A 21,568-nucleotide genomic window follows, 5' to 3' on the forward strand; every position below is an offset into this window, starting at 1 on the left:
CACTTAAAGAACATGACTTCTCCAAAGAAATCTGGGAAGTTTGGTTTGCTAAGGGTGCTGGGAATTGTAGTGCTGTGAGAGGTAAAATTTCCAGGATTCTTTGGGGGACGCCGTGTGCTTTAAATGTGTGGGTGCTTAAGCCGCCTTAGTGTCTAGCAACCTGGGAGCCAGTTCACAGAAGTGCCTTAAAACTGTTAGAAACCATTGGCATCTTTCAATGAGAGATGACTCCCAGTCACCCAAGTCATTCTCATGGTAGCGTGATCAGAATTCCTCTGCGTTTGGTGGGATTCTAGGCCTCAAGTTAAAAACCTTTTTTACAGGCAGCTGGAACTGAGTGCAAAATCCAGAGCTGTGCCAGTTGCAACAGACCTTGCCAAGTATAGTTTTGTGAAAGTGCTATGGGATGACTAAACAGTGTGGTAAGTGTGAAGCAACCTAGAACAGCAGCATCTGGGTTTAGTTGTACAGGTCTGCATGTAATATATAGCCGGGTGTTAATTCAGCCTTTTCTAGCACAAAAAAGAAAGATAATGGCCCACCTGTAGCATTGTTGAGCATGTACATCATCAATGTTTCCCTGCCAGTATTTCAGATCAAATATAGGCAAGTACCCATGACCGGGGCCCCTCCCACAATGAGCAGGAGGACCACAAAATGGGCATTAGTTTCAGGGCTGACTTATAATTATATTGTGATGTAGCTTGCAATGCCCTCTATAGAGGGGTCCCCCAGGAAGACCATTAAATCCAGAGTCTGACATTGTCCAGCTGAGGCTCCAATTACAGTGCAATGCTGAAAGCTGCCCTTTGCACCCTCTGTTCTTTATCCCTGTACTGTGCCCTAGATCATCCTGCCCTGGTTCCTGAAGCAAGGAGTGTTGCAAAATGTACCCATAAACCTAACTTCAGTAGATCTGGTTGTCTTCAACAGAGAAGCTGCACCATGCTGTTGGATTTAAGTAGGCTGTTGAAGTGAGTGGCTGGGAAGCACCTAACCCATGTAATGGGGCCTTCTTGGTGGTGGAGCCCACCCTGTGGAATGCCCTCCCACCAGATGGCAAGGAAATAAACAACTATTTGACTTTTAGGGAAGGGAGTCCTGTTCAGGGGTGTAGGGGGAGTGTAGGGGGGGGTGTCATCCTTGAGGGGGTTGACAAAATGGCACACTGAGGGGAGCAGCACTTACTGCGAGGCCTGGCCTGTAGCACACCTGAGGCACACGTCTCCCCTGGGAGTGACACGGTGGCTCAGGACCCCCACTGCCTGAAACAGCAGTGTGGGGCTTGCGTCTGCCAGGCGGACTCCGTGGGAATCTCGCCGTGGTGCCCCCATGCGCAGATCACCACAGTGCCCCCGTGTGGCGCCCCCATGTGCAGATTGCCATGGCACCCTCATGTGGTGCCCCCATGCATGGATCGCTGTGGTACCCTGCCCCCACCGCTCTGGGTGTCAGAGCAGCTAGCTATGCCCCTGGACCTGTTTAGGGAAATTTTTAATGTTTGATGTTTTATTGTTTTTAATATTCTGCTGGAAGCTGCCCAGAGTGGCTGGGGAGGCCCAGCCAGATGGGCGGGGTATAAGTAATTATTATTATTTATTATTATTATTACATACATACAGGCATGCACCGCAAGATGGCATTCCTGGTGTGTGTGTATGTTGTTGTGTAGAACATTAATAGTCAAGAAACGCTTAACATCTTGAAAAATAGGAACAGTTGCCAGAAAATGGTAGCGTTTGGAACATATGGTATCTGTGCACTACAGACCTAAAAATTCCTCTGCCCAGGGGATTCCCATTAGCTGTAGTCTCACGGCTTCTAGAGAATCACTTGCATTAACTTTAGGTATAGGATGAGGAAGTTTGTGGCAGTCAAAATGATATATGTGCTGCAAGGAGGTTGCATTTGGTAATGATAAACTCGACATAATTTGGTAGGTGCCTTCTAAACCTTTTTTAGATCAGTCTTGGCTTTTAACTACTAGAAAGAACAAAGATGGCAGCAGGAGAAGTTACCTGAATAATCCTGGTTTTATGTGGACACCGTGTAATCACAGTACCACAGATGTGGACAGCATGGGGTGCTCTCAACATAAGAAGCTGCCCTTGCACAGAATCAAACCATTGTTTCATCTAGCCCATTCTTGTCTATATTGACTTGCAGTGGTTCTCCAGGATTTCATAGTTTTCCCTCCCAACCCTGTTTGGAGATGTCAGGGGTTGAATCTGGGGGCTTCTACATGCAAAGCAGATGCTTTGTCACTGAGCTCTTGCCCAGGCGCGGGTTTATCACCTCATCTGCTGTTTGAGGAAACAGTGTCATTCAGTTATATAGTGCTTTTTAAGAACACATATATTCTAACGCGCCTTACAAAAATCAAAATGCAGTAAACAGCACTTAAAAGTAAAGCTAAGCTGGTATTACAGCCTTTCTCTACCTTGAGTCCTCAGATGTCATTGCATTACAACTCGCATCATCCCTAGCTAGCAGGACCAGTGGTCAGGGATGATGGGAGTTGTAGTCCAACATCTGGGGACCCAAGGTTGAGAGAGGCTCTGGTATAGTGCACTGCCTTAGATGATATCTTAAGTCATACTTGGAGTAAAGTAAAGGTAAAGGGACCCCTGACCATTAGGTCCAGTCGTGACCGACTCTGGGGTTGCGGCGCTCATCTCGCTTTATTGTCCGAGGGAGCCGGCGTACAGCTTCTGGCTCATGTGGCCAGCATGACTAAGCCACTTCTGGCAAACCAGAGCAGTGCATGGAAACGCTGTTTACCTTCCCGCCGGAGCACAGTACCTATTTATCTACTTGCACTTTGACGTGCTTTTGAACTGCTAGGTTGGCAGGAGCAGGGACCGAGCAATGGGAGCTCACCCCGTCGCGGGGATTCGAACCGCCAACCTTCTGATCCGCAAGTCCTAGGCTCTGTGGTTTAACCCACAGCGCCACCCACGTCTCAATACTCAATAGGAGTAGACCTATTGAAATAAATGAGCTTAAGTTATTCATGAATGAATGTTTAAGTCCATTGATGTAATGGGTCTACTGGGATCACTTGATTGGATACCATCCTGAGCTAGAAATTGAGAATAATGTGGCTGATATCTTGCCTCTTCTGGGAACTTGCTAAGTAGACTTAGGAAAGCTGTTCTCTTTTGGCCTAAGTTTCCCCACCTGCAATTTAGGGGATAATAAGGTAGGTGTGCCTTACAGCAGCCTTTCCCAACCTGATGCCCCCAACTCATAGGATTCCCAACCAACTTGTGGTGAGCAGCAGGTTAGTCAAGGCTGCCTTACAGGATGGCTGTAACTAGATTATAAAGTGTTTCTGAACACTTGAAAGCACTCAGAACAAGTGTTTTTCAGTATTAAATATTGGAAATACTAACTAAAAATTAAATCAATTTTTGGATAGGAATTTGGAGGAAGGTTTCATGTAAGCTCCCCACCCCCTCCAAAAAAAGTAATAAGCAGCTTGTACTGTATATTAAACTTACTCTATGCACCAATGATGGGAATCCTTTGACCCCACTCTTTCAGAGGATATATGCCTATCGGCATTCAGGAATAGTGTACAAGAAATGCCTTGTGACTTCAGCATCAGCTTTGCAACTTGCCTCCCCCTCCCCCTTGAAATAGGTAGCTTCAGGAATGACTGTCCCTCCTCTCTTTGTCTTGCCTGGACCTATGCATACCATGACACTTAGTAGAATAGGCACAATAGATAATGCTGTCTTTGCAAATACTTGACATAATTGCTAGTGCTATATTCTACTCAAGTGGAATGCAACCAAGTAATACTGAATTCATGCACATGGCTGAGCAAAGGATAAAACTGTCAGTGTTATCTCTAGTGGGAGGTGCAGTTATTCCTTTCTATTCCGGATCATACTCCTTAGTTGCTGTTTCAAGGACATTGCAAGCTGTTTCAAGGACATTGGGAAAAAAATGCTCCTTTGTAAAGTACAGTGAATCTATCTTAATACTGAAAGCCAGGCCCTATGTGGGGATGGGTAAAAGAGAAATGTAGTTTCCCCCTGGTTGTTGGCAAATAATAACCTGTTTTCTAATAGTAAAGTGCAGGTCTCCCCTTGTTGCTTGATGAAGGGAAAGTCTAACTGGCTTCAGGAAGTAGGGGTAGAGCAGATCCAGAAAATACTTGTTTTTAGAGGTCTTTCCTGTAGTACACATGAAAAGGATCTAGGGGTCTTAGTGGAGTGCAAGCTTAACATGAGTCAACGGCTGCAAAAAATGCTAATAGTCCCATGCTATTCTGCCTGGTCAGACCACGCCTGAAATACTGTGTTCGGTTCTGGGCACCACAATTTAAGAAGGATATTGACAAGTTGGAACATGTCTGGAAGGGTCTGGAAACCAAGCCTTCTGAGGAACTGTTGAGAGAATTGAGAACGTTAAGCTTGGAAAAGAGGAGACTGAGAGGAGATGTGATAGCCATCTTCAAATATCTCAAGGGCTGTCACATGGAAGAGGGAATAAGCTTGTTTTCTCCTGCTCTGAAAGGTAAGACCCAAACCAATGGCTTCAAATTGCAAGAAGGAGATTCCAACTAAACACCAGGAAGAACGTTCTGACAGTAAGAGCAGTTTGACAGTGGAACGAATTTCCTCAGAAGTTGGTGGACTCTCCTTAGAGGTTTTTAGGAAAGGTTGGATGGCCATCTGTCAACTATGCATTTCAAGTGGTTGGACCAGATGACCCTCACACTACAATTCTATGATTCTATGAAATTGTGTACCCTAGAAGTCAACTTTGGAAGTCCCCAAGTAAAAGCCAGCTGAATAGCATGGGTTATTTAAAAGGTGATAGCATACTTCTTAGATCAGTCTTTCTCAACCTGTGGGTCCCCAGATGATGCTGAACTACAACTCCCACCACCCCTAGCTATCAAGGCCAGAGCTCAGGGATGATGGGAGTTGTAGTCCAACAACATCTGGGGACCCACAGGTTGAGAGCCGCTGCCTTAGATTGTGGCTTACTGCCCTCCTGCTTGCGGCTACTTTGCCATCTTTTAGGTAATATGTAGTTATTTAAAAACCCAGCTTGTGTCTCTCAGATACATTTCTTGCCATCCACGAGTATCCAAAATAGCAACACTTAATCTCTTACCTTTTTAAAAGTCTCTAATGCTTTAAATGTAGTAATATAAAAGATTTTTAAGATCCTGTTCTGGATAAATGTATGGAAAGCAGATGTGTCTCTGAAAGTGCTTTTGGTTCTTGGAACTTAAAACCTCCTACCCTGTAGTACTTCATGAATTACAAGTGAGGCCTAGGAGAAGGGCAACTCTACTGAGACCCTTACAATTTTCTGCAAGTCTAAGGCTGTAAGCCTGGATTTGGGGGCCGGCACAGTCATTGGGCACAGTGAGGCAGTGTCCTTGGGTAGAAGATGGCTGGGATGCTGTGGCAAGGTTTTGGGTGAGAATTGTGTGGCATATGGCCTACCTTGCACTGGTGGAGGATGCTGTTCCTTGCTATTGCTGAGGGTAAGGTAAGGACTGCCAGTCTATCCATAGAATGAGAAAGGGCATCTTGTCCTTCACCAGTGGTGGCTGGCATCCATTGATCAGAAGACAAAGGAGCCCAACAGTAAGCAGAGCCAGAATCAATGTCAGGCGGACACAACGATTCTTTTCTCCCATTTTCCTCAACACAGCGTTCTACAAGGGCAACATTGAGGCTTGGGAGGAGGAAGTCAATGCCAGCTCCTGGACTGGTTGTGGTAGGAAAAGAAGGCAGGTGAGGGCTGGCTGAGGTTGGTGGGCAGTGCCCCATTTGCCCAAATGGACAACCCACCACCATCCTTCACATTTGGCAGTGAAACGCCTTGGGTTGAACTCTAGCCGCATGGCTCATTGATCACCTGTGGTGGGGGAAACCAATGATGGTAACTTGCATAAGACATTTTCCCATCTGTCTAACATAACTTGTGATGGTAAACAACAAGTGCTGATATGAACGCAGTGGGCAGATGGTTCATAGGGCTGTTGCTTGGTTAAAGGACACTTAATCGGCTGGCATGTTATTGACACAGTACATCTAAAAAGAAGGGTGTTCTTCTAGAAGCTGTGTGTGTGTGTGTGTGTGTGTGTGTGTGTGTGTGTGTGAGATGGGCTGATGCCAAGGGTTAGCATTGTTGGGCGCTTGCAAGCAGAGCAGCATAGCCCTGCTGCAGTCCCTTGACTGTTTCTGCCCACTGTTTGTGTCTTCTCTCATTATACACTGGCTTTGCTTAGTCAAATGTTACCAGGATTTATTTTCTCTCTGAAAGAAGAGTTTGGATTTGATATCCTGCTTTATCACTACCCGAAGGAATCTCAAAGCGGCTAACATTCCCCTTTTCCTTCCTCCCCCACAACAAACACACTGTCAGGTGAGTGAGGCTGAGAGACTTCAGAGAAATGTGACTAGCCCACTAGCAGCTGCATGTGGAGGAGCGGAGATGCAAACCCAGTTCACCAGATTACAAGACTACCACTCTTATCCACTACACCACACCGGCTCCCAGGACACCACCTGCATTATTTAAGTGGCTTTGCTAACAATAGCAAGGTTAATACAGCCTAGTTATGTGGAGCCTCTGGCCCAGGAATAGCAAACATGGCATCCTTCAGAAGTCTACAACTTCCATTGACCCCTGCCAGTTTGGCCAGTGCTCAGAGTCGTAGTCCACAGCATCTGGAGGGCATCTCATCAGCTACCCCCAGCTCCAGCCTAAAGCCAAATACAGGCCTCAGTCTAATCCCTGGCACTCACTACAGACCTACACCAAGCTTCCTTTCTTCAACTCACTGTTCTTGTTCCATTCCTTCCATGTTTGTACTGGCATCTGTGGCCACTTGCGCAGCATTGGTGAGAGGCAAAGGGGACTGCAGAGGAATGGGGCTGAGCTGGCAATGGAAGATACTGCTCTTCCTCTGACACTGGCAGCTTGCTGTATTTTCCTGCTGTACACTGTGAAGGGGGTTTGCCCGACTCAAGGCTGAGCTTTCAGCAGAATTTGTATTTGTAAGTGTCCTAGCCGGTCAAGGCTCTGATACACATGAATGTGCTATTGTGCTGCAGATCCAACTCAGGTAGGCTTCATACAAAGACACAGCTCTTTGGGCATGGTTTTGCAACGTGGTGCTTCAGCCCTACTCCAAACACAATAAAAAAATATATGTAGCTGGGATTAGGAATAGTGTAAATAACATTCCTTGCTGTATGTTGAGACTCCTCTGAGCAGTTTTAAGGGCTGGCTGTTGGGTAGGGTGAGCTAGTAGCTTCTATGTCCCCCAAGCAACTTTCTCTTAAGAAGCTGCTATGGGAATTATTGGGCTGCTCCCTTCTTCTTCCAAAGGAAAGAGGGATTTTGGGGTAGCTTCTACCTTCAAAAGCTGCAGTGCTTTTTGTTGAGTCCCAGGCTGTGGGTAAAGTCGGTGTTTCATAGGAGCATCCCTATGGGAAACTAAGCTTTGTGCAGACTTTTCAAGGGCCAAACAAGCCCCCACAGTTACAGCTTGCTCAAAGTGGTATAGAATGGAGGTGAGGTGAGTCGTCTTCATCCTGTCAGGTTCAGCTGCTCCTTCTTCAGTGAAGGATCTCCTGGCTCAGTGGCAGAGCACATGCTTTCCATATGTGAAAAGGCCACTATTGCAACCTCTGGTATCTCAGGGTACCACAGTATTGGTATAGACAGGTCCATGGCTTGACTTTGTATTTGGCAAGATCCTCTGTGTGCTTGTGTATTAAGCTTCTTTGAGTGTTTGAAATATGGGGTATGCATTTAAAATGAATAAATAACACTTTCAGGAATGCCACCTTCTGGATCCAGGTTTTTTCCAGACATTGGAGCACTTATACTCTACGTATGTGTCTGTTCCCTTTAGCTGACTGGTGTACTTGCAATGAAAAATTCAGAAGTGCAAATTTTGCAGGACAGCTGTGTGTTGTCTTTGCATATTGCTTCACTTTGGGAAGTGTCAGTTGGGAAAGTCCACCTTTCCAAATGCAGACTGAAATACAAGCTGAATCTGATTTCTTCCCCTCCCTAGGAAGAACATTAGGCTGTCTCTTTTCTCCAAAAGGGTTTTGAGAAATGTGGGGTTGGTATATAACTGCATCTCTAAATCCCAATGTATTGAAACCTATTGATCATCTGTGTCTCGGGCAAAAGAGGCTCCTTAGGACATAGAAACCTACTTGTCCTAGATTCGGGATAGCTTTGCATCTGGAAACTGGCAAGAAACTACCTGAAAGCTGTTGACTGACCTGCCCAGATAAAACTGGAAAAACATACTTTGGCACTCAGCTATTGGTTGGCGCTGGTGTATTTTCTTGATCTGCTCACCAAAGGAAGTGCCAAGGCAAATGTTGCATGGCTTTATTTTCCAACGCTGGTGCAGCCCATAAGCAATTTGTGCTTGGGATTTATTGGGGGATTCCCGAAAAGTCTTGTGCCTCTTCAAAAAGTGTGACAGGCTTGCAGTGTGCTGGGTGAGCTGTGAGCATGCAGGCTGCAAACATGAGCAGGCCTGCTGGTTGTAATTGTACCAAGAAAGGGGAAGCAAAACATACAGACCTAGCAATCATGGCTTTAAGACTACCTTTGGAGTCTGAATCTACAAAATGTTGTCCTGGAAGATCAGTCTTGCTTCTATTCTGCTTCACTTCTCCAGTCATAGGAGCATTTGCTCAAATGCCAGTGGGCATGCCTTCAAAAGAGGAGATCTTTTGGGACCTTGAGGGAGATGTTGGGTAGAACTAGACAGAGCACTGACTTTGGGTAGTTTATCACCTAGGCATCCATAGTCGTTTAAAACTGCTAAACGGATGACAGTGTTTTAAATGAGCACGCTTAACATAGCTGCATCTGTTTTGAGAAGAAAACAGTCACAAGAAACTGATCTAGAACATGTTACGGTTCTAGGCCATGGACCCATGTGATGCCCCTGAAAGTAGCTGGCAGCCTTCTGGCTTCTTCTCCCAATAGTGTTTACTCCAATTGAAGAAGCAGTTGGGGGGGGGAGAAAGTTGTGGGGGCCCTTCCCCTGCTATTCCTCCAAATGTAGAAGCAACCAGTTGAATAACATCTGTGTTCTTTCCTTGACTCATACAACCGTTGGCATGCATGTGGTCATGAGACAACAGATCAGAATTTGTGCTTAATAGAAGAATGGAGAGTAACAGGATTGAGAACTTGCTCAGGTACAGCTACATTCTAAGGAGTGGTCACATGATGTCAGATCACCTTTTGAACTTCTGCCTTGTGCCTTGTTAACACATGGCACAAAGCAGAACTGCTTATTATTATTATTATTTTAAAAAACACTGTTAAGGTACAGCCCAAGTGGATTTAAGCCCATTTTGTGAACTCCATACCGCCACACCTTAAAAAACAACAACCAGGCTCTCTCACCTTGGCAATTGTAGTATTTACAAAGGTGTTAAGACAGGTAGTAGTTTTACATCCTTGCAACATTTCAGTTGCAAAGATGATGAGGGACTTGGGTGCCATGGCCAAGCAAAAGAGTGCAAAGGTATGGACCATATTTGTGCCACCTCAACACAGATCTTCAGGCTGCCTGGCCTCTGACCATTCCCCCCTAATCTCATGGTGCCTGCTGGTGCAATGAGTTCCTTCAGCTGAAATTAAAGGAGCCTGAGAGCTCTACCTAGGAGGGAAACTGTGTTTCTTGGCCTCTGTCTACTTGGCTGAAGAGTATCAAAGGAATCTCAATCACTAAAATATTAACTTTGTGAAACGGCAACCTTTGTACCCCTAAACAACCTGGTCAGCATTCCACTTGCTTCAGTTGAGTGATAACAAAGAGCAAGCAAGAAGTAAGCATTCCATCTTGAAGAGAAAACGGGTCTCTAGAAAAATAAATGAAGCTGTTCGTTTAATTTTATTTGTTTCTACAAATATTTATAGGTGGCTTCCTCATATAAAATATTCACGTGGCATGCAACAAAAATTGCACACATAATAAAATGCCGTAACATACCTAATTATAAAACTGGCGGTGCATCTTGAAGATTTAAAACAAATTGAATAGGCTTGTTTTTCTAGATTAAAATGGGGGCTGTGGGAAGTAGACTATGGGGCAGATGGAAGTGTAGCCTTTGTGGTATTCTGGAGCAAGGAGGGGCTTGTGCAGATACTGACAAGTCCAGAATCCCTTCCAAATCCCACACTTAGGCTTGGAATTGGTCCACATCTGTTACACACCTCTGTGCAAAAGCATGTGGATGGCACTGCTGCCGCCATTGCTTGTCCTAACCTGAGCATGCAGCTGTCTGGTGCTTAAAACAACTGTGTCCCTTACTCAGTATAGCTACCAGTATGTTGATAGGGTCCCTGCCTTGCATCCGATTCCCAGCGCTGTGTAGTAAGAATAGACTGCATTGTAAAACACTGAATTATATTCTCCGTAACGCTTGAATCTTAAGGTGCCGGGCTTGAAGTGCCTTGTGAAGGCTTTGGATTGTTTGAGGCTGTATGTTATCAGTTGAAACATCTTCCACAAATGGCTGAACCAGTGACTCACTGGTCCACTGATGCAGTGCTGTATTGCAACTTCAAGTCTGCAAAGCAGGGCTACTCAAAAGTAAACTCATACCCCAAGACCACAAGCATTTGATGCCTGCATCCCATGCCCTAAATACTTTGAAATACAACCTCAACTAGAATTTCTAGGAGGTCAAGCTCAGCAAAAGCAACTCTGCCAATATCAGCCGGCATTTCAAAGTTGAACCAAATGCCTGCAACAGGAATGAAGGCCAGGTCTTGTGCATATGGACATTGCATAGCTAATAGTGACCTTCCTGGCCTGAAAACTGTAGGTGTCCAAAGGCCTGCAGCTGATCAATGCCTGTAGAACTAGTCATGTTCAATGCCTGTAGAACTAGTGGAGCCTTTCTGGTGCTGTACCACTGAAAGCCCAACCCACCTACCACAGTGGGGGTGGTAGCTAGGGGATAAGAGTTCTCAAGGAGTGTACAGATGACCATTCCATGTTTTAAAATGGTGTAGCTATCCTAGGTCTGCGTAATATTATTCCCCGTCCATGACTTCTAAGGAATTGGGATCTGCTGCATTTGGGTACCATAACTTACAAAGTTTCCCTAAACTGATGGCTAAAGGTAGCATTCTGAAGAGCCCTAGAGAAGCGTAATGAACTCCCTTGCACAAACCAGAATGAGGTCCCTATGTGCAGGAATGTGCAACCTCAGTAGCTACTTGAAGCATGTGTCTTGGTGACTGGTTTACTGCTGTTTGATCTCTCCTCTGCAACAGACCCCTGTCTTCAATTCACTTGGAGAAAGCCCCCCCCCCCGCCTCAAAACCAGCGGAGTCTCAAAAGTGAATGAAAGACAGGATTATAGCTTGCAATGTTTGCGCCTTGGGTAGGTTAGTTGCTTGCTAGCAAATCTGTTAGCATGATGTTATTCTGCTAACAGATGGCAACGAACAGGAGATTCCTGTTTGTCACTGATTCCAGCATCACTGATTCCACCCACGTTCATTCCTATGCAAGCTAATACTAGGCAAAGGCACATGCTTCGTTTGTGCAGCAGAATGTCTGGAGTATCTCCCTTCAGCATATTGGCTGCAGACTGTGATCCATAGTCAAATGAAGTGATTGGTGGATGTGTGTCATAAGAAATACCCAGCGGCAGGATGGCAGGGAGTGTGCAAGAATCCTTGGTCCATGTGTGATGGTCTTAAAGTGCCTTGTCCTTTCATATTGGTGGGGCTAGATTGTACACATATTTCTAGCCTCAACAGGTGTCCCCACTTAATCTAAATTCTACCACTACTCTAAACTCTGAATGGGGCCTGCTAAGCTCCCCAGGTTTGTACCCATATTGTGGATGCAACCATCGTTCTGCAAAATGAAGGCGTTTGTTATACAGCATGCCAGGATCTTTGTAACTGAATCACATCAAGTCTTCATGAGTAATTCTTCACTGCGTCCTAAACTTATTGTTGAAGGAACATAAGCTCAGTGGCAGAGAACAGAATAATAAAAAAAATATATGTTGCCCTTCTGACTGGGTGGCTTCCAGAAAAAATATATAAAAGCAAAAGATTTTTTAAAAAAATTATCTATCTATATGTGTTGCATATATGTATGTGCTTTCCGTATAATAGGTCCAGTTTCAGTCACTGTGCAACTCCAGTTCAAAAGGCTCAAGTAACAGATAAGGACCGCCTTCTGTAGTGCTGTGCTGAATAAACAAATAGTCCTGATATAAAGTATCATTTTATTCTTGAAAATTATGCCTTGTAACTCTTCAATGCAACACAGTGGCAACACTGAATGTAATCCCGATTTTTGTCTCCTGAAGGTCAGAGTAGTATGCCTATCCACTGCTAGCTGGATTCCAGTCACGTTACCAAGTGCCGCATTTGCTCCTGGAGTTGAGACTGGCCTCTCTCACCATGTCGAACGAAGTGGAAGCAACGAGTGGAAACAGTCCGCCTGCCCAGCAACAGGCACCACCAAAAACACAGCCTTTCAAAAAGGAGAAGAAGAAAGGTAAGGCAGGAATGGCACCAGGAGGCAGGACAGCTCTCCAGCTCCTAAGGCAGAGGTTGTCAAACTAAGGCCCGCGGGCCAGATACGGCCCACCGGGCTTGCTAATCCAGCCCACGAACCTTGCAGTCAGTCCCCACGCTAAACAGGCGCGGTGCAGAGGCCTCGCCGCGTGGAGACTGACTTCCGCGACACGGCTTCTGATTGGCTGCAGGAAGCTCCTGCAGCCAATCAAAAGCCACAGATGCCTCTGGGTGGGTAGCGACACTGGCACAGTTTCTGGGTGCTGCCCCTTCCTTCCCGCTGAGGCGGCCGAGCAGGAGGAAGTGGCCGAGTGGGAAGGAAGTGGCAGCAGTACGGAGGCTGCCTCCGCCACCCAGGCCAGCGGCATCTGGGTACCATCCCTTCCTTTCCCACTAAGGTGGCCAAGCGGAAGGAAGCGGCTGAGCGGCAATGAAGCAGCAGTGGCATGGGCTCTGTGCCCCACCGAGACAGAGGACGCTGCCGCTGCCAAATAAGAGGCAGGATTGGCTGCAGCGTGAGTGCCGTAGGTGGGGGACCTTTCAGGAGGGGGGGTGCTGTCAGGAGGCAGTGGGTCCAGCCCCCCACAAGGTCTGACGGACAGTGGACCCACCCCCTCCTGGAAATGTTTCCTGACCCCTGTTCCTAAGGAGTTGCCAATAATTGAGAACAAGCAGCAGTTGCTGTGGTAAATACTCGATGACAGGCAATTTAGTCAATTAGTTCTCAACCTTGCAACCTTACGTTCACAAAGCCTGTCCATCATTAGTCCTTTTGATGGGTTAGTACACAAAATCGTGGAGACTCCCACCTGCCCAACTGGTTTTTGATTTAAAAGGAGTCATAAACCAGAGCATTGAAATAAGCTGACAAGCAGGAGTTTGGCAGAAGGCTGCCACCTAGGGGCTTTGCCTTGGATTGCAAAGTCACAGACGGATCCGTGAGTAAGCAGACAGTGGGCAAGGAATCTGCCGCTAACTCTGGCTCTTTACACCTAAAGTGTTTGTGAGTGACCCTACTCTTACCCAAGAGCATTCCACTGCCAGTGTGGGGATGAAACGGTGGCTACACACTGAATGTTGGTATAGCTGATGGTGAAACATACCACTATTATTAAATTGCATTGTTAGGAATGAACAGAGATGCAGGTTCTGATTTTTTAATAGCCTGTGCAGGTCAAACAAAAGCACATGACCATAAAACTGGTTTTTCAGGACCGGAAAAGACAGAAGAATTTCTCTTGGCCAGATTTCAAGGTGATGGTGTAAGATACAAGGCCAAATTGATTGGTATTGATGATGTCCCAGAAGCAAGGGGAGACAAGATGAGTCAGGATTCAATGATGAAGCTGAAGGTGAGTCTGTCGTATTTCCTGCTTCTTCATTTTTTTATGGTGCCAGATGATGACTGTAGCTTCATGGGGGCTAGGAATTACTAATGGCATCTTTGCAAAACTGCAGTTCCTAGAAGTTATTTTAGCAATGACAATTATACCACGTTTCCACAGGTATCTTAAACTAGTGGAGAATGGATCCAAGCACATACCTGCAGGTGCTTATAGTGCCGATTTAGGTAACAATATCTATAAAGTGGCAAAGTCGAAAATCTCAGGTTAAGTGGAAACATTGCTAGAGCATTGTGCTGTAGATGGAACTTGCATGCTGTTTTGGGGCTCAGGTTTGTTCCATTTAGCTTCTTAGGTGGAATGTCACCACCTCATGTCAGAATTTTGTTCATTTCCTCCTGCAGAACAACTTTATTAAGACAAATGAGTTCTTGCTTATGTATTGAAACAGTGCTGGTAAATTCCTCTGAGACAGGACTGTTCATAACACTGTCCTCTCACAGTGTTGTCTGAAGGCCACACATGATGCCTTCATGTACTGAATGACCCTCTGAATAGCCTCTAGGTGTGGTGGTAATGCCTGGGGGCTGCTTGTCCACAAGCACTTTTGAGTTTCTAAGTTTTACTGACCTGGAATGCAAGACAACAGTTGCAAGACAATCCCCCACCCACCCAATCATGCAGTAAATCCTAAAATGTGAGGGAACTGGGGAGCAGTATATACAGTGGTACCTTGCAAGATGAAATTAATTCATTCTGCGAGTTTTTTCGTCTTGCGAATTTTTCGTCTTGTGAAGCACGGATTCAAAAACCTCAAAAAAGTCTTCAAAAACCTCAAAAAAGGCTACCACACCGCGTGCTATGAGTTGCTCCTCGAAGTCAAGTCGCAACTGCACCTCTTCAAGCAATGCACCCTGGGTATTAACGGTTTTAAGAAAAAGGAAACAAACTTGCAAGACGTCTTGCGAAGCAAGCCCATAGGGAAATTCGTCTTGCGAAGCAACTCAAAAAACAAAAAACTCTTTCGTCTTGCGAGTTTTTCGTCTTACGAGGCATTCGTCTTGCGAGGTACCACTGTAGCTGGTATTCGACTTGGCATTTTCATAACTCAGATATAGGGAAATTCAGATATGCTGAAATGAAGATTGCATTATCCACTGGTCAGTGGCCATGTTGGCTAATGGAGAGTTGGAGTCAAACATCTGGGAGGGAAATGGATTCTCCATTCCTTACCCTAAGTGATAGCCGTAAGCTGCAATAAGTTTATATTGACAGTACGACTTGAATACCAAAGTGTCTTTGCTGTTAAAATTGTAGGGAATGGCGGTAGCAGCCCGTTCTCAAGGACAGCACAAACAGAAAGTATGGGTGAACATCTCTCTTGCTGGGATCAAAGTCATAGATGAGAAGACAGGGGTAAGTTCAGAGGAGGTCAAGCTTGAATCCATTAGGAGAAACTGTCCATTCTCTCTAAGCAAAGAAACAAACAAAAAAAGTGGTGCCAATCTAACCTAAAACTTGTTGGGGTGAAGAAATTTCTAAAACACACTGAATCAAACAGCAGCTTTCCCACTGGAAACATTTCAAAGAAATGCAGAAACTGGCCCAGGCCAGTTAAGTTATCCATTTAGTTAATTACCCATCCAGGTGAAGTATCGCATAATGGACCAAACTCTAGTGCCAAACCTCTAGTGTGGGGACTGCTGTAGCTTTCCTAGCAAACCTTGACTCATCTCACAGGTCATTTCAGCCCTATCTAGGAAATTCTGGCTGATGAACACCAAGTGAAAATTTTAATTGGGGCATTCTGTTTTTCTTGGGCTAAAGGCTATGTAAGAAACAGGCAGCTTCCAGTCCCTACTGGAGTGTATGTGTTTGTGTGTGTGTGTGTGTGTGTGTGTGTGTGTGTGTGTGAATGACTTAGTGTTTACTTCTAAGCCGAAGAGTAAAACTTTACCATAAAGCACAAACTACTCCTAACAATCTCTGTGCTATTGTTAGAATCTTCCCAGTTCTTTTTTTTTAAAAAAATAATTTTTATTAACTGGCCAATCACATCAAATTATATCACATCACATAAATTCCGAATTACAAAGCCAAATTTTGAATTTTGTTGGGGGGACCCATATTTCAAGATCCGAAGGGGAATTCTGATCATCATCTTCCTGCTGCGTTAATGTCCAAATCAGTCCAAACAGAGTTCATAATTCTATCCAGTCTTTTCTTGCTGTTTCCACATCACATCTTGTTCATATATTTTCTCTTTTTTCTTTATGATCTCTTCTGATAGTCTCCTTAAGCCGATAAACACCAATAGTAATAATAATCCTGTGTGAATTTTCCGTTCTTCCAATCCTCGAATCAAGATGGTTTCCATATATCATCTCCTTCATAGATAACATTGCTCTTTCCATCATAAACTTGCAAAACTGTCGCTCTTAAGTCCCACTGAGGAGTTTAATCCACAATATATAAACAGCTTTGATTCTCTCTTTCTCCTCCCAGACTCAAGACCTCCGACAGAGCTTCCCAATATGGCGACGGCATTTTTAACTGCGTCATTTCAAAGCTCTTATACATTCCACGCTCTTCTTAAAACATGCTTTGGTTCGAAAGTTTATCTCCACACAGCTTTAAATCCACAGCTTAAGTCCTTAAAACGACATTTCTGACTCATAAGGGGAGGGGATTCTTATTTAATCACATAAGAAAAGAAAGAGTTTTTTTCCCTCCCCCATCAGTCATTTGCCGTACCGTATCTTGACGTATCTTCTCACGTTTTATTCTTGTCTTGTTTTATCAGAGATCTCTTCTGTCAGCAGTCTTTACTCCCCCTGCTTCCTTGAAGTATGTGCAATTCGCCTCTTCCAAATTGTTTCTTTTGAAGTTCTTGCAGCTAGTGGCGCGGATCAGAGACGGTGTCCAGGAGCGCCGAAATCCCACAGGAGGGCTTTGTGCCTAGTGCCCCCATCCCCACAAATTCGGGGGTGGTATAGGGCACAGCAGGCAAGGGCTGTCCCCCCACCATCCTGGGGGGGGGGGTTAGGGAGGCTAATTACCCCCATCATAGCCTCCAAATTACCTCGTGTGGGTCGGAGAGATGTTATTGTCAGCCATCTTCCGATGCGCCCCCTAGTGCCCCCCCTAGAATCTTCCCAGTTCTGAGATACGGTCCAGAGTTGCACGCCTCATACAGAGAGCCTAAAATATTTGAGCTCTATTGATGCTGACTACTTGGTTGAATGGGGAGTGCTGAAACAAAAGCGATCTGGACTGGCAGCAGTCTTTATGGGGAAGTCAAATTTAAAACATGAACAAGTTGTTCTCATATCAGTGCTCCCTGATTGGAAGGTTAACTTTGGACTTGGAGTGGAGGATTCTTGACTTGTGTAGGAGCAGTTCAGTGGGGCCAGTGACATAAAAGGGTAGTGATCTCTGCTGTAGATCTTCAAACAGAAGAAGAATAGGCACCTGCGGGGGATGCTCCGCCTCTGGGTTGAGTAAAGGGTGGCCTACAAGACCACCAGTGCAAGGTTTACACATTTTCAAGAGTTAAAAGTCTGGTACCATGTCATCCACTTTGATTCCAGGTTATTGAGCATGAGCATCCAGTCAACAAAATATCCTTTATAGCCCGGGATGTGACTGACAACCGTGCCTTTGGCTACGTTTGTGGAGGAGAAGGGCAGCACCAGTTCTTCGCCATCAAAACAGCACAGCAGGTAAAACTTTATATCGTGGGACCAGGGGTGCCGATGTGCTGCTCTTCAAAGTAGCATTCTGGGTGCATGTTCAACTTAAATTGCAGGATTGACAGAATTTTCAAGTGTGGTTAAAACTGGGGAAACGGTTGCCACAAGTGTTTTGGCCACCAACTTGGAAGCTTGTTAAATTGTTAAACACCAACTTGTTAAATTGCTTATCTCTGAGGCTTGGCATATATGCTACATATCTAATAGGTTGCAGGGGTTGGAGAAATGTTGAGCAAAACCAGTGTGGTGTAGTGGTTAGGGACTAAGACCTGGGAGACCAGGGTTTAAATCCCCACTCGGTCATGAAGCTCATTGGGGCGCCATGGGCCAATCACCAACTCTCAGCCTGTTTGGGCATTTGTTGTTGTTTAGTCATTTAGTCGTGTCCGACTCTTCGTGACCCCATGGACCAGAGCACGCCAGGCACTCCTGTCTTCCACTGCCTCCCACAGTTTGGTCAGACTCATGCTGGTAGCTTCGAGAACACTGTCCAACCATCTCGTCCTTTGTCATCCCCTTCTCCTTGTGCCCTCAATCTTTCCCAACATCAGGGTCTTTTCCATGGAGTCTTCTCTTCTCATGAGGTGGCCAAAGTATTGGAGCCTCAGCTTCAGGATCTGTCCTTCCAGTGAGCACTCAGGGCTGATTTCCTTAAGAATGGATGCATTTGATCTTCTTGCAGTCCATGGGACTCTCAAGAGTCTCCTCCAGCACCATAATTCAAAAGCATCAATTCTTTGGTGATCAGCCTTCTTTATGGTTCAGCTCTCATTGCCATACATACTACAGGGCGAACCATAGCTTTAACTATATGGATCTTTGTCAGCAAGGTGATGTCTCTGCTTTTTAAGGTGCTATCTAGGTTTGTCATCGCTTTTCTCCCAAGAAGAAGGCATCTTTTAATTTTGTGACTGCTGTCACCACCTGCAGTGATCATGGAGCCCAAGAAAGTAAAATCTAGGGAACTCTAATCACAGCAGGGAAATGGAACACTGGGAGAAAATGCCACTAGTATAAGCCTTGAATTCTGTTCCTTGAATTCTATTCATTCCACTCCATTTGGAAATGAGCTGAATTGTGAATTCTGCCACAAAGTGGAAATCTAAGTCCTGTCCATTCACTCACTCACTGCCTGTTACTCTCTTCTAGGCTGAACCTCTAGTAGTAGATTTGAAGGATCTATTCCAAGTAATCTATAACATGAAGAAAAAAGAAGAGGGTGACAAGCGAAAGGTAATGCTGCCTGTTAAGTTTTCAGATTTTCATGCTGCTCAGTAGCCATACCTAAGATAAATGAAACCTGCTATTGATCTAAAGTGGCAGTGACTGAACCATGAACTTGGTTGATCTAAGATAAATCTGACACGGCTGGAAGGAGCCTGTCTAAACTTGGCAATACTACTTACTCCCAGATAAGTCCACTCTTCAAGTACAAAAGATCAGTCAACAAGGTAATGGGGTAAAAAGGAAAATGAATTCATCTATTTGTGTTGGAAGATCTGTTCCAGGGTGAGGGTGTAAAAAAAGAAGTAGGAAACAAGGTCAGCAACCCTAAAAGTATAAGTCTAGCCTGAAGGAAATTGAGCACAGGTTAAAGGACAGACTAGGAAGCTTGGAGGTTCCTCAATCTGCTCCTTCCCATGCAGACAGAGCTGTAGAACATACCTTGCACCAAGCAGATCCCATCCATAAGTTGTGCATGCTCCAGTTCAGGTAGCAGGTGATGGGGCAGACATTGGCCTTGGACAGTGTCTGGGCAACTGCTGCCCATCAGAGTAAGGTAAAGGTAAAGGTACCCCTGCCTGTACGGGCCAGTCGTGTCCGACTCTAGGGTTGTGCACTCATCTCACTTAAGAGGTCGGGAGCCAGCGCTGTCCGGAGACACTTCCGGGTCACGTGGCCAGCGTGACGAAGCTGCTCTGGCGAGCCAGCACCAGCGCAGCACACGGAAACGCCGTTTACCCTCCCACTATAAAGAGGTCCCTATTTATCTACTTGCACTTAGGGGTGCTTTCGAACTGCTAGGTGAACAGGAGCTGGGACCGAAAGACGGGAGCTCACCCTGCCACGGGGATTCGAACTGCTGACCATACGATCGGCAAGTCCTAGGCACTGAGGTTTTACCCACAGCGCCACCCGCGTCTTGCCCATCAGAGTAGACATGGACAAATATATAAAGCTTTCTATAAATGTTGATGGCGTGATGTCTTTTTTTTTTCAGAACGAAGAGGCCAATAAACCTGTTGAGGTAATAAACAAATAAGTCTTTAGGCCTGAAAATCAAATGCAATTGCCTGTTAGGCTTTTAAGTACATTTGCTGCTTAATGTGTGAAAATGGGGAAAGCTTGTTCTTATTGAGTATCTGAGACCAAAACACACACACTCACTCTCTCACTCTCTCACTCTCTCACTCTCTCTCTCCCCCCTCCATCTCCTTTGTTCCAGAATGGCAGTGATGAAACAGCTACTGAACGAGCCGACAAAATAAAGCTGGTATGGGATTCCTTTTTTCTTTATCATGCCTCCCCCTCCCCCCAGGCACTGACCAGCCCTGGTTGACTTCAACAAAATAGTGGCCTCTTCTGCTTTGAGACCACACCCAAGGTTTCAAGAGAGGTTTCACAGATGAGCAGCCAGTTGATTGACTGAGCAAACTGAACTACTACAGAGACTTAGGCTTCCAAGCATGCCCTTGGTTAGACTCAAATGACCTTGCAGGCTGAGGTGTATGATAGATTTTAATTTTCTGACCATTTTGTTCTTAAAGGGTGTGGAGCAGATGGATCTGTTTGGAGACATGTCTACTCCACCTGACCTGAACAGCCCCTCAGTGAGTAGAATTGGCTTTGTACTGTTGCTAGCTTTTTAAATGACTTAATGGTAGGAGGAATCTTCTAAGAACTGGCCTGTCTTGGATGCTTAGGGGTGGTTCAGATGAGCAGTTGACTACCTACCCATATGATTGAACTTTTCCATATAGAAATGTGAACACAGTCCCACCCCCAAGAGTAAGGTGCTTGAAATTAGGCCCATTGGCCATTTGTACCTATTAGGAATTGCCATGTTGGCAAGATGGCATTGGCTTAGTAGAGGGGTAGCTAAAATGGTGCCCTTCAACTCCCATCATCCCTGACCATTGGCCATGCTCACTGCAACTGGTGGGGAGTATCTGGAGGGCACCATACATGTTACCTTAGCTTAGTGGAAGAGAATATGCTTTAGAGATTGGCTCAGCCATACTAAATGCACTATTCAGGGATTCGAACACTGCCACCAGAATCAAAGCTGTGAATCAGTATTTTCAAATCCCTACATACATGTAGCTGGATGCATTGGGACAGGGAATGTATGCAAAAGTACAATGTGCTTCTCTGATATTCCGAGCAAGGGTTGAGAAGGAAACTAGAAGTACGAAGCACTGAGAATCCTGGTTGGATTTCTGTGACCACAATTTCCGCCATGTTCAGGCTTGCTAGTCAAATGCCTTTGGGAAGATTGCAGCTCTTGGGAGCAAGTACTTGTGGTTTTGGGGTCCTATCCATGAGGAGGAGGAAGTTGATATCTGGGGCTACCCCCTGGGCTGAACCTAAATACAAAGGTAGGCCCATGGGGATTGGCCAAGAGCAGACTGAGGTTAGTGGTTTCCATTTGCCCTAATGAACCAGACTCCACTCAACATTGTGTAAGCATTCTTCCTTTACCACAATTTCAAAATTGATGCTCCTGATCTTCAAATCTCCTGGTTGATTGTCCAATAAGTGCACAAAATTCACTATAAGGTTACCTATCAAATGCGAGGGCACGGGAGTGTGTAGGTCATAGGTTTCTTATTTTAAGAATTGCTGGAGTCCATTGCCATTCTGCTTGCTCTGTGATTTTTAATAAGCACATGAGACTCT

At 45.3% G+C, this 21,568-nt stretch overlaps 1 protein-coding gene across 3 annotated transcripts in view; it reads left to right on the forward strand.

Moving 5' to 3' along the window:
* DAB2 (DAB adaptor protein 2) overlaps positions 1-21,568 on the forward strand; it is a 35,944-nt gene that overhangs the window by 5,325 nt on the left and 9,051 nt on the right. For all 3 annotated transcript variants that reach the window (XM_081929685.1, XM_081929686.1, XM_081929687.1), the window contains exons 2-9: positions 12,363-12,553; positions 13,786-13,925; positions 15,234-15,332; positions 17,507-17,638; positions 18,818-18,901; positions 19,890-19,916; positions 20,115-20,162; positions 20,437-20,499. In XM_081929685.1, the coding sequence (XP_081785811.1) occupies positions 12,457-12,553; positions 13,786-13,925; positions 15,234-15,332; positions 17,507-17,638; positions 18,818-18,901; positions 19,890-19,916; positions 20,115-20,162; positions 20,437-20,499 (690 nt within the window). In that variant the 5' untranslated portion in view covers positions 12,363-12,456. The remainder of the gene's footprint in view (positions 1-12,362; positions 12,554-13,785; positions 13,926-15,233; positions 15,333-17,506; positions 17,639-18,817; positions 18,902-19,889; positions 19,917-20,114; positions 20,163-20,436; positions 20,500-21,568) is intronic.

The sequence above is a fragment of the Podarcis melisellensis genome (genome assembly GCF_964234715.1).
Source record: "Podarcis melisellensis genome assembly, chromosome: 11".
Taxonomy (NCBI): domain Eukaryota; kingdom Metazoa; phylum Chordata; class Lepidosauria; order Squamata; family Lacertidae; genus Podarcis; species Podarcis melisellensis.